Source organism: Pyxicephalus adspersus, chromosome 3, assembly GCF_032062135.1.
Source record: "Pyxicephalus adspersus chromosome 3, UCB_Pads_2.0, whole genome shotgun sequence".
NCBI classification, from domain to species: Eukaryota; Metazoa; Chordata; class Amphibia; order Anura; family Pyxicephalidae; genus Pyxicephalus; species Pyxicephalus adspersus.
This window is the reverse complement of record NC_092860.1, coordinates 143,119,415-143,129,238: the sequence shown is the minus strand read 5'-3', so window position 1 is coordinate 143,129,238 and position 9,824 is coordinate 143,119,415. Positions and strand designations below refer to the sequence as shown.

Genomic DNA, 9,824 nt, shown 5'->3' with positions numbered 1-9,824 from the left:
AGATTTGCCTAATGCTAAAGCTCAGGTGGTAAGTACACAGGGAAAACGGACAACATGGAGGAAATGCAGAATGTAGTAATGTGTTAAAGCATTTTTCTTGATCGTTTAACATGGGGTGGGGGGCCTGAAATAACTTTCAGGTCTTCATGGAACCTCTACTATAATTACTATAGCCGCAGCACATTAGTGTGGTGATGGTCAGGAAGACGTACACCTTTATGGAGCCAAAAACAGATCAATGGTGTCAGTTAAAATAACCTGAGAAGCACAAATTTTTAAATGCTCAAGGGACCACTAGAGGAGAACCATGAAACACTGGTTTAGAAAACCTGTGTCCAAGGCTGAGAAAAAACTCATGTCATTCCTGATATATTACAAGTTGCACTCATTTATACTCATTTAGTCATTCATGAATCATTTATAACTGATGATTGGGTTATGGCATTCTCCATTTTCAACATGGTAATGCTTTCTCGTGTTCTTGCTTACCACTGAATACTTGCAGGCACCCCTTATGACATTCTTGGCCTAAATACCTAAAAAGAGGACTTGGATAATACTCATGACTCTTTTGCGGTTGCTGCTGCGGTTTATTCTTTAAGATGCAATACCCCTGACACTGCTGGTTTGGAGTATTCATCACTATTGCGGTAACTCTGTACCCTAAAGGTCTGCAGTATCCCTTCAGGCAAGATACAAATTTTATTGTAATGTTGCCTTCCTCTGTGCACTTCCATTTGGGTCCTCATTTTTATAATGCCATGACTGTTAAGGGAGAACCTATTTGCCTACAAAGAGCATTTTTTTTGCTAACATTGGTAGTGCATTAACATGTTTAAGAGGACAAGTCATCTGGAATATGCAGTCCACTTTGGGTCACAAGTTCACAAAAAGGACATTGTAAAATTGGAGAGAGTGCAGAGAAGGGCAACTAAACTAATAAAAGGAATGGAGGAACTCCGCTATGAGGAGAGATTAGGTGAACTGAATCTATTCTCCCTTGAGAAGAGACGTATAAGGGGGGATATGATCACCCTGTATAAATATTTTAATGGTCCATATAGAGAACTCTCTTCCTAATTATTCACTTTGAGATCATTACAAAGGGCAAGAGGGCACTCGAGAAAAAAGTTTAAGCTCGGGATGAGGAAGGGATTCTTTACTGTAAGGTCTGTGAAAATGTGGAATCAGCTCCTTTTCAGCAACTACTATAGAGTGCTTTAAGAAAAAGCTTGATTTCTAGAAGCACAGAATATAACTGGGTATTAAAGTATAAATGACAACATAGACTGTTGATTCAGGGAACACCCAATTGCCTTATGGAATCAGGAAGGAATTTTTTTCCCCGTTAGTGCAAATTGTACCAGGTGTTTTTTTGCCTTCCTCTGGATCTACTATGTCTTATAGGGTTTTACCTGATGGAATTTTTTTAACCTAACTATGTAACCTCTTCAACTATAAACATTTTCTGTTGTGGAATCGCATAGGAAGTAAGAAATCAAAATGAGGGGGTTACATATTTTTTTTCACAAATATGCATTTACATATTCACAACCTGTCAGACACTGAACCACCAAACAATAAGAAAGGAAGAGAACAAGGTCATATGGACAAAAAGAAAAATCCACCAAGATGCCCCGCTGAAAGCAATTACCCTTCATTGCAGCCCAGAAATAGGCTGCTGGCAATTCTTCACCTCTAAAGACTTGTCTACCATTCCACAGTGCCTGAACCTGTTTTGTGGGATAGGCATTTGTGATTGTTCAGGATATTAAAAAACACTTTAGGTTCAAGTTGAGTGTAAAACACAAAAAAGGAATATGAATAAACTCATCTACGTTTACTCAAAGCTATATTTTATTACACACATTAAAGACGTGAGCAGGAAGCTGGTCCTACACTTTCAGATTGGTGCGGTCGTGATATTTCTGGTAAGGGTCATTCACATACCAGTTCCTCCTTTTCCAATAGGGACCAGTCATTTTATCAAGCAATTTGCTCTGGGTTTTGTTACAGAAAACTATTTCTCTTAGACGTTTTTTCCTGGCTGCACTTTTCTTCCACAGCTTCTTTTTGTAACCGGCCTGCAAAATGCAAGAGAGAATTCCAGTGAAGACAAGGAATAATTTAATAAAAGCACAGAAACTACCCGAATTTATAGCGCTGTATTACATTGACATACAGTGGACAGAGTGTAGTCTATCCTAGCCCCCGTATCCCATCTTCTATGTATTGGGGGGTTATGGAGCCATAGGATTTAAGCAATGGTGAAGCATAAGCCAGACACTTCCAAATGTATGTAAGAATATTTACCTATACATTCACAGCTATCTATAGGAAGGATCATATGACCCAGCAATCCCAATAATCATCTTACCTTCCTTCGAATCCAGAGCCCACAGTGCAGACGCATAAATCGTTGCTTTACAGATCTCACAGACTTTGTTTTCCTCTTCCGAAGACTGATATATATCAGTGATCTTGAAGATTGTTGAAGAATGCTGGGAAGCAATGGTGACACCCTACAACAACAAATTACCTGTGTCAGTGCTGAAGTCACATTGATTACAGTTATGTTGTTATCTGAGATTAGGATAATATTAATTGTGGGATATATGGCACTGCCATCTCAAGAGGCTTTTGTAATTGGCAAGAGAACCAATATGAGTTACAGTGTATGTAAACCCCCATTACATGCTATGCTTTGACTTCAAGTCTCCTTGTATAGTCATAGCAATTAATATTTGTTTCCCATCTGGAGGTTCTATCAGGTTCTTTCCTATTGCAGGCTGACAACATAAAACCACCACCTTACTATGAGCAACGGTCTGCCTTGTTCTCTCCTTTAGGGGGCTGCCAGGTTGCCCATCAGATCTATTACAGTGTTCTCCCCTTTTAGCTGGGTGCACCACCCAGCACTTTTCACCTGGCTGTTTTTGGGTGGTTGCTGAAGAGCTGGGTCAAATAATTTGGGCTGCCACCCACCTACAATTTCTTCCTACCCAGCTTAAAAAAAAATTCTGTATTAAGCACTGTAATACACAGGCAGCCCAACACCCCACTGAAGGAGCTTGCATGAAAAGCTGCTGTAACCGATGGGCAAGGCCTAGAGTCTGGCTTTATTATTATTAAACAGTACTTCTATAGTACCTACATATTATGTAGCTCTGTAAAAAGTCCATAGTCATGTCACTAACAGTCCCTGAAAAGGGCTCACAATCTAATGTCCCTACCTTAGTCATTTATCTTTAATACAGTCTAAGGTCAATTTTAGGGGGTAGCCAACTAACCTAACTGCATGTTTTTGGAATGTGGGAGGAATCAGGCGTACCCGGAGGAAACCCACACAAACACAGGGAGAACCTGCAAACTTCATTCGGATCATGTCCTTGCCAAGACTGGAACTTGGGACCTAGCGTGCTTTATGGAACAGAACTTGTAAAATATGCCAAATGTGGGCAGCAGGGTGGCTCAGTGGTTAGCACTCTGGCCTTTGCAGAGCTAGGTCCCAGTGTTTGAATCCCGGACATTATCTGCATGGAGTTTGCAGGTTCTCCCCGTGTGTGTGTGGGTTTCTTCCGGGTACTCCGGTTTCCTCCCATATCCCAAAAACATGCAGTTCAGTTAATTGCCTTCCCCCCACAGTTGACCTTAGACTGTATTAAAGACAAACGACTATTTATGGTAGAGACAAAAGATTGTGAGCCTCTTTGAGGGACAGCTAGTGACATGACTATGGACTTTGTACAGCGCTGCATAATATGTAGGTGCTATCTATATACTGAGTAATAATAATATTGTCTTTTACCACGTTTTTGATGGTGGTTTCCCTGTTTTAACGTGGTGCCAATAATTATGGTGAAAATTAATGATGAGGGTGATAGCCCATTATTACTCACCTAGGAGCATGGTAGTGGAGTGCACATTAACACTTATTATCACTTTATCAAATAAGTGCAATTTCTATCTGAATGATTGAGATTCATAGGTATAGATATTTTATCCCAACAATTCATGGCATGAATTGCGAGAAATCCAGTACACTTGTGGCAAGTACCAAGAAGGGTTGAATATCCATATTCAGCAGTTAAAAGGTAGATTAATTGCAAATGAATATTTAAAGAATTTGAAATTGGCAAGAAAAACAATTTGAGTTACAGTGTATGTAAACCCCAATTATATGATTGGAGAATCCCTACACCATATACATAGGAATACATCTTGTGGATGACTTACCTGTTGAGTATAGAAGTGTTCTGCGCAGATAGCAAGGTATTAGCTGGAGACAAGAAGACCCCTGGTGTGGATTTAGTGAGGCAGGATATTCCTCTTACATGATTGGACACAGGGGAAGTCAGCGCAGGCTTCCATAGAACTGAAAAATACACGACAGGAATCAGGAAATCTATACAGCATGCAATGTGAATGAGTACAAGGTGGGGTGCTAGATAAAGTTATGGTGGCCAGATCCAATGTGCACTCCTGTGGATTTTTGAACCATTTGTAACCCTTTGCACGTCAGATAATTCTCATCTATTACAAATGATCGTGCTCATATTGGGCAAGAGTCTGACGTGTACAGTGGTCATTCATGGATCTGTCTCAATGGATCCAGAAATGACTAAAAGAGAATGACTGCTATACAAGTGAATAGAGAGGGATGCTGTTCGCTCGTTCTCCCCCCTCCATAGAACATAAGGGCGCTGGGTGTACAGTGATCATCCATTCATTTGCCACTCGCATCACTAAAAGATTATTTCTAGCAACGAAAAATTGCATGTGTATGAATAAAAATGTAGTAAAAGTGTAAGTAAAAATGAGAAAGGAAAGTGTATGATAATGCAGATTAAACACAACTTTATCCACACTAATTATTATTATACAGCATTTATATAGCGCCTACATATTATGCGGCGCTGTACAAAGTCCATAGTCATGCCACAAGCTGTCCCTCAAAGGAGCTCACAATGTCCCTAACATAGTCATATGTCTGTAACACTGTCTAAGGACAATTTGAGAGAAGCCAATTAAACTAACTTCATGTTTTTGTAATGTGGGAGGAAACCCACGCAGACCCACTGCAAACTCCATGCAGATATTGCCCTGACTGAGATTTGAACCTGGACCTAGCACTGCAGAGTGCTAATCACTGAGCCACCGTGCTGCCCCCTAATCATCTCCAACACACATCTCTAAGAGATCAGCAGAACAGGGTCTTTCAAAACTTCACATAGATAAAGGAGAGAGTCCATCATGATTCCATTTCCACTACAATCTCAATATGAATCCTGGCGGTGCCAGGTCTTTTCCTTCATGTATATTGGGATAGGAATCACATGGTGCTGAAAACATGATCGATGACAATGTTATATTCCCAGGGACTTGTTCAGAGCAGCAGCAGAATGTATTCTGCTATCATTTACAAGGTGATATAGAAGAATACAGATTTATATGTAAGGGTTTCTGGTATATTAAAAAAAAAAAAAAAAAAACTTTACAGGTAATCTGCCAGTCCAAAGTGTCCTACACCGATCTAATGACAGGTCAACGTCTATAGCAATGTGGCATACAGGACAACTTCCTGAGCTCTCATAGTGACTGCCCTGGAACTAGCATGTGATGATCACACATATGAGAGAACACATTTATAGGATTCTGAAGAAACCTTGGCTCATCCATTCTTTCAGCTGGCTTCCGGTTTCTTTACCTGCTGCCCTTGCTTCCGATTGTTGGCATGGTCTTGCCAAATGCCTGTGAGAAAGAGAATACCGGAAATTGATTATAAGAGCTGTATTTTTTAAATTAGGCAATATATAAGAGGAGTCGGGAGTAAATATTGCCATATCTCAGTCAGGGTGGAACCTCTGAACCTAGATTAGTCTTTTATGTATATATCGTGTCATAATCATTCACCGGACAAAACCCCAATTACCGTATTTTTTGCCCCTCACCGCCCACAGAAGGGGGCCTGTCACCTACACTGAGGTTACCATACCCCACCAGCGGAAGAGGTTCCATCATCTGCACTGCAGACACCACCAAGTCACTGTTACTCCCCAGGAATGGGTCAGTCACCTACACTGCAGATACACCCAGATCATTATTACCCCCAAAATATGAGGACCCCTGCTGAACAACACCAGATCCATATTACCATCCAGCAGAAAAGGACCTGTCACTCACACTACAGACCACACAAGGTCACTATTACCCCCCAGGAATGGATCGGTGCCCTGCACTGCAGACACCCCCAGATCATTATTACCCTCAGGGGAAGAGGACCGGTCACCTACACTACAGACCACACAAGGTCACTATAGCCCACCCCTAGCAGAAGAGGACTTGCCACCTACACTACAGACATCACCAGATCACTATTACCCCCCAGGAATGGATTGGTCACCTATACTACAGACCACACAAGGTCATTATTACCTCCTAGCAGGAGAGGCCCTGTCACCTACATTCCCAACATATGAGGACCCCTGCTGCAGACACCCCCCGGTTCTATATTACCATGCAGCGGAAGAGGACCTGTCATCTACACTACAGACCACACAAGGTCACTATTATCCCCCAGGAATGGACCTGTCACCCCTGTTGCAGACCCCCAATCATTATTACCCCGATCATTATTACCCCCCAGCAGAGAAGAGGCCGTGTCACTATTACCCCCCAGGAAAGGACCTGTCACCCCTGTTGCAGACCCCCTCAGATCATTATTACTCCCAAGCAGAGAAGAGGCCCTGTCACCTGCAGTGCAGACCCCCCAGGTCACTGTGACCTCCTCAGCACAGGATGATCGGTCACCCTCCAGTGATGAGCCCTGTGTGCTGCCAGCCATGCCTGATGTGTGTAGGTGACATGTCCTCTACCAGGGACATTACCTATAGAGGCCATTATAGCACCTTCCACACTGCCCACAAGCCTGTCCTATGAGGATATAGCCCGCTCACCGCCCCTGTTTCCCCGCAGTACCTGAGCAGTGTCCCTGGCCTGACCGCCCTGAGAGGAGCGCAGTACAGCGCCATGTTCCCGAGACCTCAGTTCCCGGACTGTACCATCTACATAGGGGCCTGTACCATCTACATTCTACCCAGCATATCCTTTATCCTCCAATGCCACTTCTTCTTCTGTGTCAACACACAATATGTATAGGCGGCGCGCCGAGCCAGGAGATGTTTGAGTGACTGAAGTATGTACGAACACCCCCGTCCTGTGTGAGCGATAGTCTGTTCCACTTCCGGTTCCTGCACGTGTTTGTGTGGCCCAGGCAGCTCGGTGTGTGGTGGCATCTCCTTGTTGTCACCATGCTCTTCTACCGGGATATACCATGGCGGCGTCTGGAGGGAGTCAGCTTCGGCTTCTACACCCCGGAGGAGATCAGGTGAGACCCGCAGCCGTGTCTTAATGTGTGTGATGTGGCAGGGCTGACAGGCGGCGCTTCTGCAGAACCTCTTCCCTGATATTGATAGCTATGGGCCATACTGGAGTCATGGGGCCTGTGTGTTAGATGGAATATCTGTTCACTCTCCTAGATTGTAAGCTCTTCGGGGCAGTATCCTTCCCTCCTACTCTTGTGTCACTGTCTGTCATTTGCAGCCCATATTTAATGTACAGCGTGGCATAATATGTTGGCGCTATATAAATACTGTTTATAATAATAATAATCACCACCACATGTCAGCTTGTTAGTGTATGACAACATTATAAAGACTGATCCCCTGGAAATGCTGCCTTGCCTGCAATGTTCCTAAAATCACAGACTAGGAACATGTAGTTGGGGGGTAGGTCAGATTGGCATACTTGTACTAGAGGGTACAAAACAAAAAACACTTACCTTCAACCCTGCAGAGCAGTTGATCAGTCCGGAGGTTTCTTTTATCGGGTCCTGCGTCATCTGTCTTTGTGCCAATGCTCTGGGTGCCGCCATCTTCTCCTTTTCCTACGTCACCTGACCCAGGCGCAAGATCGGGTGACATAGATGGGGAAAAAACTTGCCGATTTCACTGCGCATACGTGAGATCACCAATTTTGTTTCCTTAAGATGGAAGGGCTCCTTCTGTGTATGCCTGAGATGCTTGGGCATGCGCAGAAGGAGCAGCTAAGAGCCTTCCGGTGCTTGACATAGGTTTTCCAGGAGGCTTTGGACTCCCATTTATTCTCGCATGCCTGGGCAATCGATAATTAGGGGGCGGTGCTGCACCCTTTTTATTTTTAAAAAAAAGGGTATTGCACTTAAAACATAAAAGGGTTCTCTACCCTTTTATGTAAATTTAAAATTCAGAGTTTAGGTACACTTTAAAAGGTAACATACTCTATACATTTTAAAGTGAAACTAAATTGAAAAATATATAAAAAAAAATCAAACTTGCATTTATTCCCATAGATTATTATTATTATTAAACAGGATTTATATAGCACCAACATATTACGCAGCGCTGTACATTAAATAGGGATTGCAAATGACAGACTAATACAGACAGTGATACAGGAGGAGGAGAGGACCCTGCCCAGAAGAGCTTACAATCTAGTAGGTGGGGGAATTTCACACATAATAGGATTGGAGATATGTAGTGTGGGAAGTAGTGATGGTTTCAAAAAACAGAAGATGGGTAGGCAAGTTTGAAAAAATGGGTTTTGAGCGCTCTTTTAAATGAGCAGAAAGTATCCCACAATTGTGCTAGACCTTTCCTCAGTCTGGTCCTGCGCTGTCCTGGAATTCTTCTTTCTCCTGGCAGAAGCGCCGGGCGCTGCCATCATTGGTCTTATTTTTGCTACGTCAGCTGATCTCACACTACGCAGGCACCAGATTGGGTAATGTAGCTGCTGTAAAAAGTTAAAAAAAAAAAAAGAGAGCCGATCCACTGCATGGGTGTGAGATCGCCATCTCTTTCCCCAAACCCAAAACAATAAAATCACACTTACCTTCAATCCTGCAGATCAGTCTGTCTGTCAGGAGGTTTCTTCCATCTGGTCCTGGTATGTGTCTTTGGCCGGGCGCTGCCATCTTCTCCTCTCTTCTTCCCTACATCACCCGATCTCGCACTGCGCAGGTGTGAGACCGAGTAAAGTAGATTGGGAAAATACTTGCCGATCTAACTGTGCATGCGTGAGAGGGGCCAATTTATTTTTTTTGTATTGGTGAAAGGGCTCCTTCTGGACATGCCTGAAATGCTCAGGCATGCGCAGAAGGAGCAGCCAAGAGCCTGATTCAGTCAAGACAGAAAGAAGAGGTGCTTCACCTTTTTATTTGTTTCCTAAGAAAAATGTAATGCATTAAAAAGAAAAACGTTTTTTGCTTTATGTAAAAGTCTGGACAACCCTTTTATATAAAGTAAAAAGATTTTTTCTTTTTAATGTTTTAATCTTTCTTATAAAAATAAACAAAAACGTATAAAAATAAAGTACGCAGGTACACTTGTTTTAATGCAAAATTATTATTCCTCCGCCCACTCTCGCAATATGAATGATTTTCCTGGATTGCCCATGTGAGATTGCGCTCCATGTCATCTGTGGCTGTTAAAGCTGAACTAAACTCGTTGTGGGGTTGAAGCCAAGGTTATGGCATCAGACGCTTCCCCTGTAGGTTCCCCTGTAAGTTTAGCGGATGCCATACCTACTTACAGCATCCTTTACGTCTCTATCAGGCCGCCTGTAAATGTGAAGGTTGGCAGTGGCTCCAACTTTTGCTTTCAATACAGAAGTCTTCAGTGTGAAGCAGGGAGACTCTGCTTCTCCCCCAGTTCTTACAGGTTGGGGAGCAGAAAGAAAGAGAGGTCACCTGACCACTAATAAAGGTAACAAGGTATTTACAGAGATTT

General features: G+C 42.9%; 2 protein-coding genes across 3 annotated transcripts in view; one reads left to right on the top strand and one right to left on the bottom strand.

The window, feature by feature from the left end:
- Window positions 1-1,835: 1,835 nt before the first annotated feature.
- On the bottom strand, window positions 1,836-7,131 carry MRPL35 (mitochondrial ribosomal protein L35). Of its 2 annotated transcripts, none has more exons than XM_072406594.1 (5): window positions 6,979-7,131; window positions 5,666-5,751; window positions 4,237-4,375; window positions 2,378-2,522; window positions 1,836-2,084 (listed from the first exon to the last, which is right to left on the bottom strand). In XM_072406594.1, the coding sequence occupies exons 1-5, from the start codon at window positions 7,029-7,031 to the stop codon at window positions 1,896-1,898; spliced, it is 612 nt and encodes a 203-aa protein (XP_072262695.1). In that variant the 5' UTR covers window positions 7,032-7,131; the 3' UTR covers window positions 1,836-1,895. The 2 variants fall into 2 exon arrangements, with proteins under 2 accessions (XP_072262695.1, XP_072262696.1); XM_072406595.1 differs by having other exon boundaries at window positions 5,708-5,751; window positions 6,979-7,127.
- Window positions 7,132-7,233: 102 nt separating this feature from the next.
- POLR1A (RNA polymerase I subunit A) overlaps window positions 7,234-9,824 on the top strand; it is a gene marked incomplete in the record, with an annotated part of 56,654 nt that continues 54,063 nt past the window's right edge. The window contains 1 exon segment of the mRNA XM_072406593.1: window positions 7,234-7,387. Within this exon segment, the coding sequence (XP_072262694.1) occupies window positions 7,311-7,387 (77 nt within the window).